Below are 16346 nucleotides of genomic sequence, written 5' to 3' on the forward strand. Positions count from 1 at the left end.
TTTTCATTCCAGCTGCTGTAAGCAGAACTGCTGTAAGCAGTTCTGTCTCTTATTCATCATCCATTCTCCTACGATCCCATTTTACAGGAGAGGATGAGAAAGATAGCAGTGTGAACTGGAGTGGGTTTTTGAGGGGTACTCTTAAATTGCTTTTGTACTGTATTTGTAGCAATTTTTTTCAGTAAATCTATTGTAATCGCGAAAATTATGATTAAGAAAATTATGATAGGAATTGTTTCCTCTGTTAAACTGAGTGTATCCTACGTCTGGTGAATTGGGAGGGATGAATTATGGATTTAATTCATTTTCTACCTATTTATTTTTTAACCTAGCACCGATCTGCATATGATGCTCTTCCCAGTGCAATGATTGTTTCCATGGCATGCTGTGCTACAGGTAGCACCAAAGGTTATGATGAACTTGTACCACACCAGGTCTGTGTTTAGTTTAATTCCAAAATTACTTGGTTCTTGCCCTATGATATATTTTTTTAATATTTGGGGAGGAGGGAGGGTAATTATTTTGTTTGGTTTTGTGGTGGTGGTGTTGTATTTGATGGTGGGTTTGGTGTTTTGTTTTGATTTTTTTGATTACCAAGCAGTTTACTAGCTAGCATTACTTAAGATCATCCAATTTCATTGTATAGTTGAACCTGCAGTTCTTTTTTCAGAGTGGCTGATATTTGCTGAAATATTAATATCTTTACAGATATCCGTAGTATCCGAAGAGAGATTTTATTCAACATGGAATCCAGCAGCACACCTGACTTCTGGTGAAGTTAATTTCCAAACGGGAATTCTAGCAGGAAGGCTGGCCATAAACAGGCTGCATCAGGAGCTGGGAGCTAAAGGCTTTAATCAGGCAAGATATGAGGGTAACATTGGGACTTTTCTATATTTATTTTCTGAGTGAGCACAGTTTTGTAATGATATGCCTTTTCTAGGTGTATGTAGATCAAGTTGATGAAGATATAGTGGCAGTGACAAGACATTGCCCTAATACACACCAGTCTGTTGTGGCTGTAAGTAGAACTGCTTTCAGAGATCCAAAGACTTCCTTCTACAGTAAAGAAGTGCCTGAAATGTGTATCCCAGGTAATCAGATCCCTTTTCAAGGGATGACAGTTATACAAAAAATAAAAAATCAAGTCATTCTAATTCTATATTTTCTAACCTTGAGTGTGTGAAATCAATATGAGAATTTTCAGTATGTAATATTTCTTATGTATGTACTAAAATGTATGCTCTAAAAGTGGTTAAACAGTAAGAAACTTGCTTAGGGTTTTCAAAGGCATACTTACTGAGTACACTTTCTGCTGTAAGTTTGCCATGTGCATGTGTTTGTGAAATGGTAAGAACTAGTTAACAGGTGATTAGTTTTACAGAAGAAGTGAGAAGAAGGTGATTAGTTTTACAGGGCAAGGGGAGGAAATTGCAATTTGTAAAGTGTTACACTGATTTAAAAAAAAAAAAAAAAAGCCCAAATCTCATATTTCTGAAGAGCAGCTTTCCATACTGGCTTTTTTGTGTGTTATCCAGGTCTGTGTATGTGTGTTTAAGTCAGTCACATTTGTATGCGAAGACCATGCAAAAGTGTCTACAGGACTTATACACCTTAGTTTGTAGATTATTTAGAGAACAGAGGAAATTATTTGAATATTAATCAAAGTTTTTACACTCTGAAAATACACCATCTGCAGTTTAGAAACTAATCTGATACAAAGTCTCCTAAAAGATAATAAGGAAACTAACTAGAAACAAACTAACTAGAGCTGACCAGTAAAAGGCAGGCTGTAATTGGTGATTGATTTAATGGTTAATTTATTATAGAAGAACAAAATTGCAGTTTTAAATACAAACCAGATGATGAATGTGTAATGAATGCTCATATGATTTATAGCACTTACTCACATGTTTTGTCACCTTGTTATTCTTCAGTTGTACAACCCAGAGTTGCATTTTACATAGTTATTTCTTTAGTTTTAGGATTTGCTTCATGTTTGCAAAAGAATCTGTATTAACAGCTACAACATAATTTAACTTTTCATAGGGAAAATTGAAGAAGTAGTACTTGAGGCTAGAACCATTGAGAGAAATACTAATCCTTACAAAAAAGATGAACGTTTTATAAATGGATTGCCTAACTTCACAGTGGAACTCAGAGAGCACATTCAGGTAATTAGCCTTATTCACCCATGTTCTGATGTAATATGTTGTCATTTGTGATTTTTTATATTAGAAAATATATTGAATTTCAGTTGCAAATATGTTTTCTCTTCTAAGATTAAAGACAGTAAAATTATAAAGCAAGCTGGAACTGCCATAAAAGGGCCAAATGAATTTGTTCAAGAAATAGAATTTGAAAATTTAACACCAGGAAGTGTAATAGTATTCAGGTACGTTATGATAATTGCCAAATAGATGTGTTAGTTAAAATAGAATGATAGGATTCTTTGTTTTGAGACTTAGGAAGAGTTACTTTAAGTGCTACATTCCTATAAATTATGCATTCATATTTCAGAGTTAGTCTTGATCCAAAGGCACAAGAGGCTGTTGGTGTACTCCGTAGTCATCTGATCCAGTTTAGTCCTCACTTTAAATCTGGAAGTCTTCCTGATGATCATTCAGCACCCATATTAAAAACATTATTTTCTTCGTAAGTATTATTAAGGTTTCTGAAGTAGAACTGAGAAAGATATAGTAAGAGCAAAGGTCTGTAGATTTAAAAGAAGGATTTGTTGTTGTTGTTGTTTCTATGGATAAATTTGGATTGTCAGATTGTTATAAAAATTCTGAGATACTCCTTTTATATGCATAAGACCAAACAGGGTTAATACTTAAAAGGTTCCCAGGCTCTTTTGTTCATGTTCTGTATAAGTGCTGCTTAAAGTAGACTTCCTAACATGGAGTGCTTGTCAGTGTTGGAGTATGATTGTTCCAGTGTTTGTGCTTAACCTCTTAATATGGTGGTTCTAAATAGACTCAAAAACAACTGAGCAGCACTACTCAGAACATCTGAAAATTCAGGCTCTTAATTTTCAAGGCTAAGTGGTGAGGGAGTTTTATGTATTTAATTGCTTTAATGCAAGTCTGCAACTAGAATTGTTTGGAAAATCCTCTCTGTATTTCCATGCAAATGATGCTTTTGGGTTTGTATTTTTTCATCTTTATTTCAGAATTGCATCTAAATTAAGTTTGGCTGACCTAAATCAAGTGCTGTATAGGTGTGAGGCAGAAGAACAAGAAGATGGTGGAGGCTGTTACAATATACCAAACTGGTCACCGTTGAAGTATGCAGGCCTCCAAGGTAATAGTTTCAGCATTACATCTTTCTGTCATGGAAAGGGTAAAATAGAGCAGCTCAATCTAGATCATACCTTAGTACTGTTTAATGGTTAGTGCTACTGCTTGGATAAAAAACAGTAAGTTGTTTCTGCTTGACTGTGCTAATTGATGTTATACCCCAAGAAATCAAATCATCACAACATAATTAAACAAGAACTTCTTTTTCTAGTTAAAAAAAAAAACCTTTTCTAGGGGTTGCAAAATTAATTTTCAGTATATGTTTTAACACCAGTGCTCTGTCATTAAAAATAAAAATAAATAAATAAAAGGAAAACGCATATAATGTGAAGCTAATGAGAGAAGTAATATTTATTAAACCATATGCATTACCAGATAACTGAGGAGCATTGTTAATTTATCAGGTATATAAATTCCATCATGCTACTTATTTCACAGTGTGTTTTGTGACTGTCTGGGATGTACTCTCAGGAAACTGTGAGTTGTATCCTAACTCACTGCAGATCAAGAAAAGTATTCTAGTTAAAGCCAGTTGTTATAGTTGTTGCACTGTAGCTTTTCCTCTGGGTAATCATGTGTCCTTTTATACTGAGTTGGGTTTGTATCTGCAGGGTTAATGTCAGTAATGGCAGACATTAGACCAAAGAATGATTTGGGCCACCCGTTTTGTGATAATTTAAGATCTGGAGATTGGATGATTGATTATGTCAGCAATCGTCTGATTTCACGTACTGGAGCCTGTGCAGAAGTAAGTAAAAATATATATTTGGTGACTTGGGGATTTCAAATGACTGCTTTGCTTCTTTTTCAATTATTACGATGTTTCTAAGTTCAGTCTGTCTGTAAAGTATTTATTGTCTAGGCAATTTCTTCTAGGAGATCAAACCATTAATATGTTTTTGTTCCCTCTTCTTAATCCTATTTAAGAGTAGGTTGCAAAAGGGAGATGGAAAATATTTAGGGCCTGAAGGGTTCCTTCTGTTTACTACCTTCCGCTCAAATGAAAATGAAGTAACCATTATTTAAGTGACTACTTTCAAAAGATGACCTAAGTACCACTGAGGCATATGTGATTGTGATACAGTTACAGTAAGATTGCACAGCCAGGCACTGAGAAAGCAGGATTTGCTCCATCCCTGGAAATATTTTAAGACTGGAATAGGGCTTTGAGCAACCTGGTTGAGTGGAAGAGGAGTTGGAACCCCTCATGGGAGGGGGGTTGGAACTAGATGATCCTTAAGGTCCTGTCCAACCCAAACTATTCTATAATTTATGAAGATTCAAGTTAACTGTTTTATAACTCTTATAACTTCACTTTCCTGTAAGGCAATTTCTGTATTCATTTCACAAGACAAAGACATGATTTGGGTGTAATGAAAGTGATGAATTTAATAAGAAAGAGTGTAACATTCCTACTTCGCTTTGTTCCTGAAGCTAAGTGTACTGATAAAAAGCAGAAGAAAGGGTAATTGAATGTTGAGTGTTGTACAGAAGTGAATGATGACTCTGACTTCAGTTATGGGAGCTTGATGAAAGCAAGTTAGTCTGATAGTAGCCAGACTCAGTGCTCTTTCAAGATTGTTGCTTATTTTGTCTGTATATTTTTTTGAGTTCTTAATTTGCAGTGTTTCTTTCTGTTCTGCAGAAAATATGAAGTAGCAATAGCTATATCAAAGTCTCGTGAAACTAAATTTTGCGATTTCAGTGTTTACATAGGTAATTTTCCCTCTAATTTCTATGTTAAAAGTATAGTGTTTTATGTACTACATTGACATGTACTTCATCTATATGGTCTTCATCTGCAGGTTTTCAGTCTTTAGTGGTAGTGACTTTACTGTAGGTTGTCATTCAAAAGCACTGCAAGGAAAGAAAAATACCTTCAGGTGTCAACTACTTTGTCATGAAATGAAGATGGTGAAGCTCAAGAATCTAAAGTCACAGACCCAGATCAGCAGCCATTTGCATGAGTGGCCACACGTTATTCAGTCTTTGATAATTTTTCAGTCCCTTGTCTCAAGCTTCACCTCTTCAGTCTTGTCTTTTTTTAATCAATGAGAAACTTCCTTCCCACGCTCGAGTCATAGTGACAGCTTTTGAGTTGCATCTTCCCTTTGCTTCTTAGTTTTAAAAACTTGTTTGTGTTGTTTGTGGAAATGTGCTATTTGCAAGAACTAATTTCTTTCTGTAATTGCTGTTCTTGCCCATTTGTCATTGAACAATATAAAATTTTTCCCTACCATTCTTAGAGTTTGGCTGAAGTTTTGGAGCAGGGGGATACAGCAATTCTGCCACAAATATCTAGCATGGAATGCTTCTTGAATATGAATGGTTGCATGGTAGTGGTGATACTAGTAATGGGCAATAGCATCAGCCGTGTGATGGACAAGCATAATTTGGGTATATAATATAATCTGTTCAAAATCTGTGATAAATATTTTAACTAGATGCATCCTAAAAGCACTGGTTTTGAACCCCGTTGTTATCAAGTGTTATCAGCTTCTAATAATATTATATTTTAATAGGTTGGTAAATGGTTGAAGGCCATGTTTATCTATTTAAAGAAAATTCCACGTTACCTTATCCCATGTTATTTTGATGCCATATTAGTGGGTGCATACACAACGCTTCTGGATGTGGGATGGCATCAGATGTCTAGGTATGCTTGGCATGTCAGATATGTAGAGTTATCTATAAACTGCACCTTTTATGTTTTATCTGTTGGAGAACGTCATTAGAATATTTTCGTATTTGTGCTATCCAATGGAAAATGGTGAAATGGGTAGTGAAAAATAAATCTTCTAATAGCAGTGGCTGGGAAATTTGAGAGTTCAAATGTCTGTCCTGGATTTGAATTTATAACTACTGCTGGCATTGTGTAGGGGATGAAATGTTAAGCCAGAATTTCCCTGCAATGCTTCAGAAACTTTCTTGCTACGATCTTAGTGAAACTGCAAGGCTTCCTTAAAGTCTGGAGGAAAAAGAAAATATGAGAGTGTACTTGTTGTTGATGCTTTGTTCAACCTAAAAAAAAAAAAAAAAACAGTGCAGTATCAGCCACTAGGAGGAAAATTAACTCTATCCTAGCTGAAATCAGGACAGTTTCTTCTATAAGACCTTTAAATATCCTTCATATCTAAGTACTTTGCTTACTTCTGGAAATTATTTGAACTTCAGTGTTATTTCTTGGAAAGCGAAAGAAGGTTGATTTAATGGAGGCTTTATTCTAGCTATGAGTATTCTAAATCACCATTATTTTGTAAAAATAAAGATGTTAAAATGGGCATAGAATTTGGTATGGATGTGATAGCATGGTGGAACATAGTATATTTTATGAAAAAATACTTGCAGATGAACTGGTCAAGAATGCAAGTTTAATTATTTTTAGACAATGTGCTAAATGATTTAATGAATTATTTTTACATGAATATATATATAAATTTATATATATACAAATGTGTCTTTAAAAATGATGACTAGGTTTTACAAGCTTTTATTTAAATAAAAAAATGATAAAATATTTTTGCTTTCTTATACTTTTGAGGTCTCAGATCTGTGTAAGTAAACCAATTTCACTATTTTGCCATCTTCCCTAAAAGTATGCAAAGCATAAATGCTCCCATCGGCATTAATACATTAAAAATGTAAGGCTAATTTTGGGCGCCTATTTTGGAAAAAAGAGTGATATACAAAGTAAAGCTTATGTGCAAAATTAATGCATAATACTCAGAATAACTCATTGTTAGTCCATCGTATTCATTATGCATAACATCTATTATACTTTTCTGTAAATGAAAAATGGTACACTTCGTAGACTGCTGTTGCTGAATGCAAAGGGTTTTGTTTTTGTTTTTAATTATGTTGAATTACAGCTTTGTGCAGAACGGATCAACATTTGTTAAACACCTTTCCTTGGGCTCAATCCAGATGTGTGGGATAGGAAAATACTCATGTTTGCCCGATCTGTCTCCTTCCTTACATGATGTTCCCTATAGACTGAATGAGATTACAAATGAGAAAGAACAGTGTTGTGTTTCTTTGGCAGCTGGTAAGTGAACACAACATTTACAACAAAACAAAACCTCACAAAGCAGTTAAATTGCTTTGAAAAACTATTAAAGTTTTCTCCACTATGCTTGGGATCTAAATGTCAGCATCCATATGTAAAATTTAGGTAGCTTTTTTCTTCACTTCTCTCCTGTGCTTTAACTTGTGTTCCAGATAAAGGTTTGACTGTTTAAAAGTATGGCAGTTTTATCTAGCAGTATTTTTGGGGACAACCATTTTGGTTTTGCTCTTGGAAAGAAAAGCTTGTAAATATTTTAGTCAGAGACATTTTAAACTATACCCAGTTTCTCTCTGTATGGAGATCTGCAAGTATGTTCTCTATCTTATATATTTTTCTTTCCAAAAGACATAATAATTTCCCATAATAGGCTTTAGTTTGTTTTTAAATGTGAATTTAAGAAGTGAATTGTAGTGGAGTCTAAGCATGGATTTATTGTTTACAAGTTTTCAGAAAAATGTAAGAACCATTAGTGGACCAGAAGAACCTCTGGTCTGGACATGTCCCTGAAAGGGGCAACAATAGCTGCTTAGGAAAGAACATAAACACAGTCAGCAAACAGTATTTATTCCTCCAAATGTTCTGCCAGCATCTGGCAGTCTTTGAACTTGGCACTTTCCTAAATCGAAAGTATTAGCTTCTGTGTTTAGTGACTTAGAATGGATTTATTTTTCCCTAAGTTGGTCCATTCCTTTTTTGAAACTATAGAAACTTTTAGCATCTACAGGTTCTATGGCCTCTGTCTGTCTGGTTTTTGTTTTGTTTCTTTTTTTTTTTTTCTGCTGTCTGTCCTCTTATGGAATTTTACTGCTTTTAGTTTCTGTTGTTGTTTTTTTTTGTACCGTTGCATTTGCCTGTTTTAGTGTTGCCTGGAAGCACAGACAAGCACTGTTCCCTTAATTTAGTCATAAAGATTAATTATATGAAAGGGCTTCCTTTTAAATATTCCCTTCACGTAGTTGAGTCTGTGATATTTTTAACTCTTGAATAGATTGTCATTCTCAAGTTGCTTATTGCCATATTCTATAAAATTAGAGAGGTGTGGAGGTCATATTTGAACATTAGCAAATGCTTTGAATAAGTACCTAATAGAAGCTACAATTTAGTTCGAGCAAGCATGCACAACAGACTATTGTTTTGAGCCTTTATTATGGAACTTTTTGTTTGTTAGACTGGAAAGTTAATAAATAGAAGAAAAGACAAGGATGGATTTCACTGTTTTAATTAAGAATGAGTCTTGCTGTTAAAGCATAAAAATATATGTCATAATGTCTGCAGTAAGATGTAGCTCTAGAAGCTGCTGGAAAAAAGAAACAGGATTCCTTTTATAGTGGTTGAGAGTATTATTAGGCTGAAGAAATTCACAGCTCTCCAGTCATTCCTTTTATGATACTGAGATAGCATGGCTTTCGTACATAAACTCTTGCAAGGAGAGCATTATGTATATTGCCATACTTCTGGCTTTTTGTTTGTTCATTTTCTTTCTGTATTGTTTGGGGTTTTTGTTTTTTGTGGGGGGTGGAGGAAGGGAGAGGGGTAGGAGTTGTGCTTTTTTTTAATTATTATTATTGAAGGGTGACATCAAGTGCTTTAATCAAAAAAAAAAAAAAGAAAAACATGACTGTTACTGACATGCATAGTCTGTTGCATGATTTAGAAATTCTAGAAGTTAATTGTTCTAAAATGAGTTTCTATTTCAGGAAAAAAAGTAATTATGCATGTGAATATACTTTTACCTGTATAGTTAATAACTATAACACCTACATGTGTTCTTGGAATTTCTGCCATATCAACAAATGAGTTCATCAATGACATTTCTTTTTAGGTTTACCTCACTTTTCTTCAGGGATTTTTCGCTCTTGGGGAAGGGATACCTTTATTGCACTGAGAGGTCTGATGTTAGTTACAGGGCGTTATCTAGAAGCAAGGTAAGAGTTGACTGATTCTTAGTTCTTACTGTTGCTTGAAATAGTTTTTCAGATAGTTAGGAAAAATGCACGCTCTTGCTCTTAAAACCTGGAAGAACATGCAACCTGTTAGAAACAGTTAATGTGCAAAATAAAACTTTAATGGTCCTAGATGAATTCGTAAGTTCTTTTTACATGGAATGAAAAATACTCCTTATATCACCTTTTTTTTTTTTTTTTTTTAGCATTGATAGCATATTCCAGTTCTGTATAGATAAGGGAGTTTTAGTCCATGTAATGCTACTGCTTGTCTTTAAACAAAGTGATTATTTTAAGTATACTTGTGTCATTGTTACTGAGCAATAATTTGAAAATTACTTAAGAACTTGAAGTAGCAAGGGATTTCTATTTTGATCAGAAAGGTACGAAGGTCTATCATGATTTTTTGGTGACTGCTAATATTACTATATTAAAACTAGAAATCACCTAACTGGATTATTACTATCTGATATCTGTATATGATATGCTAATGTTTGGCCTGATAAATGAGTCAGAGGTAAGCCAGACTTACTGAGCTGGTATTCCAATTAATCTTTCACTTTGGGCATAGCTCTCCACAAGACACAAACATTAAAGTTAGTTTAAATTAGCATTTGTTTATGCTGCTGTATGTTTGGCCAGCTAACTGCTACCTTCCTCATACAGTAATATCTGTGGTCTACCAGTATGTTTATATTCCCTTTTAAAAGGAGTTGGAGTCCGTGTCTTCTGCAAGGTTTGCGCAAAGGTTCTCAAATGAAAATTCTCAACATCTCAGTTGCTGGCACCTCTCTGTATTTTAACAAGAAATTGTCACCTGCTCCTGCTCTCCCTCCCTGTCCACCCCAATCAAAAAGGTTACAAGGATAATCATAAACAGTAAACATCAGTAAAAACCTTTCCTCTGACCTCAGTGGGGTTTGGGTTGAGGGCCAATATCACAACCTATGAAAAATGAAATTGCCTTTACCATATTAGCAATGTCGTATGTTTCATAAAAACAAATATATTTAAATTTATTCATACTGAGAAATTTGTAGAATAGATGAACTTTTACAATAAATGAAGTTTTTGTGCTAGTGAAGAATTTAAGTGAAGTCATGCCAAAATCCTGCAGTTGGAAGCTACAAATCTGTATTTAAGATCCTATTTTTCTCTTTGACTTACTTTGCTATTTAGATGAACTTGTACATTTTGTAATTAATATTTGGCTAAATAATTGCCTGAAATTAACTTAATCAAGACCGCGTTTTATTTCTGTTCTAGAAACATAATTTTAGCATTTGGTGGGACTTTAAGACATGGTCTCATTCCCAACCTGCTCGGCCAGGGGACGCATGCCAGATACAACTGTCGTGATGCTGTATGGTGGTGGCTTCAGTGTATCCAGGACTACTGTAAAATTGTTCCAAATGGATTAGACATTCTCAGATGTCCTGTTTCCAGAATGTACCCAAGAGATGACTCTTCTCCTCAACCTGCAGGCAGTGTGGTAAAGATGACTTCTGATTTATAAGTCATGAACACAGCTATAATTTTTAATGAAAGGATGCAATTTTTCTGTTTACAGGAACTTCGCAGTATTTGTTTTTCTATGGTGAAAGATGATTACAGTGCAAGAAGTACATATCTTAGGCGCTACTTAGTACATCTGCATTACTTGATTAGAAAATTGTGGGGTAGAACTGGGGATGAAGAAAGAAAAAATCCATCGGCTTTACTTCTAAATTTTTCTTTGATTTCAGTCTTGAAAAAAAAATATATATTAATAATTCTATAATACTAAAAAATTTATAAAATGTATCCCATTGATAAAGACGCTATTGAAAATGCTAGATGCTTTTCTTTTGAATTCTAAAAAAACAGAGGCTAAGAATTGCTACTATTGGCACAATAGATACAGCCTTTCTAGTACTTTTTTATTTTGCCTTTCTCCTATCACCCAAACATGCAATCAATCTAGGATCAGCCGCTTTATGAAGTAATACAGGAAGCAATGCAACGACACATGGAAGGCATAAATTTCCGAGAAAGGAATGCCGGCCCACAGATAGATCAAAACATGAGAGATGAAGGTAACAAAAATATAACACACTTGCTATGCAATTCAAAAGGTTAAGATTATATTCTTCTCCTCAAGTTATTAAGCTTATTTTTCAAAAAGTGTTTAATGCTATTAAAACAATATTACTTAAGATAAATTTAATGTTTTAAGAGTGCTTGTTTTCTTTCAGCAACTGTTTATATGTTGTGGTGCAATTTATCTTTGAAAGTTCACTCAAAAAATATAGCTGCCTTCAGAAACCCACTTCAGATCTCTTGTGTGGAGATTTTTCATTTATTTAGGATGTCTGGGCTCAGCATGCATTTGGGGTTTTGTGTCAGTTAACATACAGGCTTTGTACATGATATTCTTGCTTGGCAGGTTTTAATGTAACAGCGGGTGTTGACCGTGAAACTGGCTTTGTCTTCGGAGGGAACCGTTTCAATTGTGGCACCTGGATGGATAAAATGGGGGAGAGTGACAGAGCTCGCAACAGAGGAATTCCTGCTACTCCGAGGTACAAAATCTGACCTTTGTGGGGGGCTGATTTCTTTTCAGCAGAAGTTCTTCTCCACAATTACACCTTTTGTTAACACATCTGAGAGGGTGCTCTCAGTGCTCTATGTGTTTCTAACTTCTATTTGACTGCTCAAGTATTAATTGTGTTTTTAATTTGTGATCCTTTAAAGAAAAGAGGTGTATTTTCAGCAGGGGAAGCCCTCATCTTCATGGACTTTGCTCCATGCCAGGAGCGAAAGTTTTAAATTCAAGTAGTAAAACATAACAGGAAAAATTAGATACTTGCAATGCTAAATTATTGGAAAAATTGTTATTTAGACTGGTTGTGAATAACTTTTTATTATAAAATATATTAAAATCACACCATTATAAGTATTACTTATTTAGAATTCAAAAATATTTGCAACATCTAAGCTTAAGGTAAAAATAAAATGTTTTTTAAAATTAGCTCTTTTCTTGCAAATTTACAGCACTAGGGTATTCTTTAGTGAAATAAACTGTTTGATTTTCTTGCTTGATGCTGAAGGCAAAGTACTATGTAAGATGAGGAGAAATACTGTGGCAGTGTGGTAGGCTTCTGCAACAAATTACAAACCTAGCCAATATGATTTAAAGCAGGCCAGAAAATGAGATACAATGACAGGCTAAGTGTCCTGTGCAGGAGTCTCCCAGTTTATGGTTGGTTGTTGTTTGAGTTTTCCTTGTACAATTGTAAATTTTCGTCTTGGATTACAAACAGTAAAATATAATGGTCTTATTTCATAAAGGAGATATGTCAGGTTTCCTCAGTGAAAGAGTTCTATGGAGTAACAGTATTGTGTAAAAAAAAAAAAAAAAAGTTGCAATCCTAACAACTATCAGTATATCTCTATTGCATACCTTTTGTTTACTAATAAATCAGAATCACAGAAGCTTTTGGCAAGCTAATTTATTTTCAACCTTCCAATATCACCTAGGATTTGTGTTTTGTTTCATTTGATTAATTCATGTCTTCCATGCAAGGATCTACTTTACTAATTTTCACAGACCAATTTTCAGCATTCAGATCATGTACAGACTGTGGCTGTAATAAGTGGTAATCATTTAAAAATCATTTAAATGATTTTTTTTTTTCCATCTGGATGATAGTATTGGAAATCTTGTTTGTCCTCCTGAATTGTGTTTTGTTTGTGGTTTTTTGTTTATTTTTCACTTTTTTCTTTCTTCACTGAATTTGTATTCAAAGCTAATAGCAGAGTTATGAAATTGAATGATGTTGCTGTGAATGACTGGTGACTATTTACTAACAAAAGTCAGTTTAAGTTTTCAAATTCTTGGCCTTCTTAATAACAGTGAGGGAAAAGTAATTTAAAAAACATGTATGTTGGAAATAATATTCTTGTATACTGGAAAATATCTGGAGAAGACTATGAGAATGTATGTGGCAATACTTGATAGACATGGTACACAGTTTTGAGGCAAAATATTAACTTTAAAAAAAAAAATCAGGTATGATGTGGGCTGCAACACAAAATGGGAAAAATTAAGTATCTGAATAATCTGTCTTTAAAGTTCAACAAGTAACTGAAAACAATCTGTATCCTTAATGGCCTTCTTAAAGTAATTTTTGGACTTATTTACTATTATCATTTTAGAGATGGCTCTGCTGTGGAAATTGTTGGCTTGTGCAAGTCAACTGTACGCTGGCTTCTGGATTTGTCTAGGAAAAATGAGTTTCCATTCCATGGAGTCACCATAAAAAGACACGGTAAAGACACACATATCTCACAATTTCATGATTGGAATATAAATATAACTGAAACGAGCTGGTGGCAGTGTAACATCAGGGATGAATATCAAAAACATTCAAGAAGGTTTAGGAGGAAAAGTGGAAAAACTTGGGAAAGGATCTAGTATAGGTAAAATCTTTAGTTACCACAAAAGTTTATTACAATCAACATTCTCTGGTCAACCTATCAAATATTTTATTCTGTGTAATAGGGTGTGGATTTCAAAGGAATTTTGGAGCCTAAATGCAATTTCTCACATAATAACTATATCACTGATATCCATTTATCACAATGAAACACATCATTACAGAAGGTGAAGTAAAATGACACAAGATACATCTGTTTTGATCCTGTGTTGTAAATATTGGCAACTTACCTAAGTATCTTTAGATGCAAGAGATGGCATGTTAACATGCCGAAAAACATTGATTAAAAATTTTAGACTTATTCAATTAATTAGTTACCATAGATCATAGTATCTCATACTGTTTACTCTTAGCTAATTAAAGCAAATGAGAAAATTTGTCTTGTAAAAAGTTGTGCAGGCGTTGGAATTGATCTCCAGCATAATTCAACTTCTAAATAATTCCCTTTTTGCAATGCTTCAATGACCTCTGTGTTCAGAATATAATAAGTAATACTGTAATAAACAGAACTAGGCATAAGCACACTTCGGTGCTACCACTGTGGCTGTTTTCAGAAAATGAAATCCACCTGTAATATCTTTCAGGAAAGGAGGAAACTATCACATATGATGAATGGGACAGAAAAATTCAAGCACATTTTGAAAAGCTCTTCTTTGTCTCTGAGAACCCAGCAGATCCAAATGAAAAACATCCAAATCTTGTTCACAAACGTGGAATCTATAAAGACAGCTATGGAGCTTCAAGTCCATGGTGTGATTACCAACTCAGACCAAATTTTACAATAGCAATGGTTGTGGTAAGTGAGGCATATGAGGGGGGAAGTATTTTTACTTAAAACTGTTTTATTTATTATTGAACTTATAAAGTCTGTCTGCATGGCGTTATATCAGGAATATATATTGATTAGGATAAAGTTTCAAAGCTTGTTTTCTTTTCCTTGCTTTTAATAATGATCTGTCTTAAAATATCCACTAAAAGTATATCCCTGACAGAACTCAGCTATATGAAATGGCTGTCCAAATTCATCACTGGGATAAATTTGAAATGTTCACTGTATTCACTGTATTCAAAGTGTTTGTGTTTTTTTGTTGTTTTTTTTTTTAGGTTAGGATGAGGAGGGGGGAGTCCCCTTAAATTAGCTAAAAAGCACGGGGTCATTTATTTTCATTGTAAACAACTTCAGTAATAGTCTTTTCCAAGTGTATTTAAAATAAATAGTCCAAAGCAATAGCTTTTGTCATCTTGCTTACTCTGACTTGTAGGTTCTGTAAGAGTAACTGTATTTTAATTCAGTAATGTGATAGTTAGGGCTTTTGTGGTCTTCTGCATTCATATACATAGTCCTGTGTTTGTACATGTGCAGAGTTTACTGAGTAAACCGTTATTATTTTACTAGGCACCTGAGTTGTTCACACCTGAGAGAGCTTGGAAAGCTCTGCAGATAGCAGAGGAAAAACTACTTGGTCCGTTAGGCATGAAAACTTTAGACCCAGAGTAAGTATAGTAGGGGTAAGAATAAGTGTTAAAATATGCCAGTATGGATTATTTAATGTGTGGGTGTAATGTTTTGTTTGTTAAAATCCTCACGTATACCTGTAAAATAAGGCTGCAATAAATGCTTCAGGAACAAGTATTTTGCTGTTCTAAAAGTCCATGCAGTTGCTTTTATTTATGTAGACAAGCGGCAGGTGGTTTTGGATGCCATATAGCAGGCAAGTCAAATATGCTATCAAAATTGCATTGTAATGTTTACTTGTATATGATACAGCGTAAGCATACAGTGTATGCATTGCAATTCGAATAAAAACATAAGGACAAAATTACAAATATGTCATTCCAAGATTTTAACTATTTTCCCACTAGTTTAAAGAGTATTTGGAATTCCATTGTCATGTAAAAGCAAAACCTGATGGAGACTTCCCTGACCTAACCATCATCAAATCTAAATGCCATGACAAGTTTTTTGTTCATTTCTGCATCCTAAGTTATGCCTTATTTTAGTTAATGCTTTGTTTACAAAATTTCTCTTTTTTTTTTTTTTTCTTGCAGTGATATGGTGTACTGTGGAGTATATGATAATGCTCTTGACAACGACAACTATAATGTAGCCAGAGGTTTTAATTATCACCAAGGACCTGTAAGAGTCAGTTTATTCCATTTCAGAATAAGTGCTGATAACTTTTCAAAATGACAGCTATAAACCTCTCTTATCATCCTTTTCTTAGGAATGGCTGTGGCCAATTGGATATTTCCTTCGTGCCAAATTGTACTTCTCAAAGCTAATTGGTCCACAGATATACGCAAAAACTGTAGTTATGATAAAGAATGTGCTTTCTCGCCACTATGTTCACCTTGAAAGGTAATACAGCAGCTAACAGGTTCAAAATATTCAGTAACTAGTGGTATCCACTATCCAATTCCATATAAAAGTATATAATATTATATATAATATTATCATATGATATAGAAGTCTGTGGTATAAATAACATCTATAATGTCTCCAGTCTATAATATAAATAACATCTGTATTCTACATACAAAGTCCAGTGCTATAAAT

At 34.0% G+C, this 16346-nt stretch overlaps 1 protein-coding gene across 3 annotated transcripts in view; it reads left to right on the plus strand.

Annotated features, from left to right (window-relative positions):
• Positions 1-16346, plus strand: part of AGL (amylo-alpha-1,6-glucosidase and 4-alpha-glucanotransferase) — a 33916-nt gene that overhangs the window by 14493 nt on the left and 3077 nt on the right. For all 3 annotated transcript variants that reach the window (XM_027462594.3, XM_027462596.3, XM_027462595.3), the window contains exons 15-33: positions 333-434; positions 709-861; positions 944-1094; positions 2050-2174; positions 2283-2395; positions 2521-2655; positions 3176-3306; positions 3914-4050; positions 5825-5958; positions 7172-7347; positions 9191-9293; positions 10578-10803; positions 11275-11386; positions 11737-11872; positions 13509-13621; positions 14374-14585; positions 15186-15283; positions 15839-15926; positions 16015-16148. In XM_027462594.3, the coding sequence (XP_027318395.1) occupies positions 333-434; positions 709-861; positions 944-1094; positions 2050-2174; positions 2283-2395; positions 2521-2655; positions 3176-3306; positions 3914-4050; positions 5825-5958; positions 7172-7347; positions 9191-9293; positions 10578-10803; positions 11275-11386; positions 11737-11872; positions 13509-13621; positions 14374-14585; positions 15186-15283; positions 15839-15926; positions 16015-16148 (2579 nt within the window). The remainder of the gene's footprint in view (positions 1-332; positions 435-708; positions 862-943; positions 1095-2049; positions 2175-2282; positions 2396-2520; positions 2656-3175; positions 3307-3913; positions 4051-5824; positions 5959-7171; positions 7348-9190; positions 9294-10577; positions 10804-11274; positions 11387-11736; positions 11873-13508; positions 13622-14373; positions 14586-15185; positions 15284-15838; positions 15927-16014; positions 16149-16346) is intronic.

This window comes from Anas platyrhynchos, chromosome 8 (assembly GCF_047663525.1).
Source record: "Anas platyrhynchos isolate ZD024472 breed Pekin duck chromosome 8, IASCAAS_PekinDuck_T2T, whole genome shotgun sequence".
NCBI classification, from domain to species: domain Eukaryota; kingdom Metazoa; phylum Chordata; class Aves; order Anseriformes; family Anatidae; genus Anas; species Anas platyrhynchos.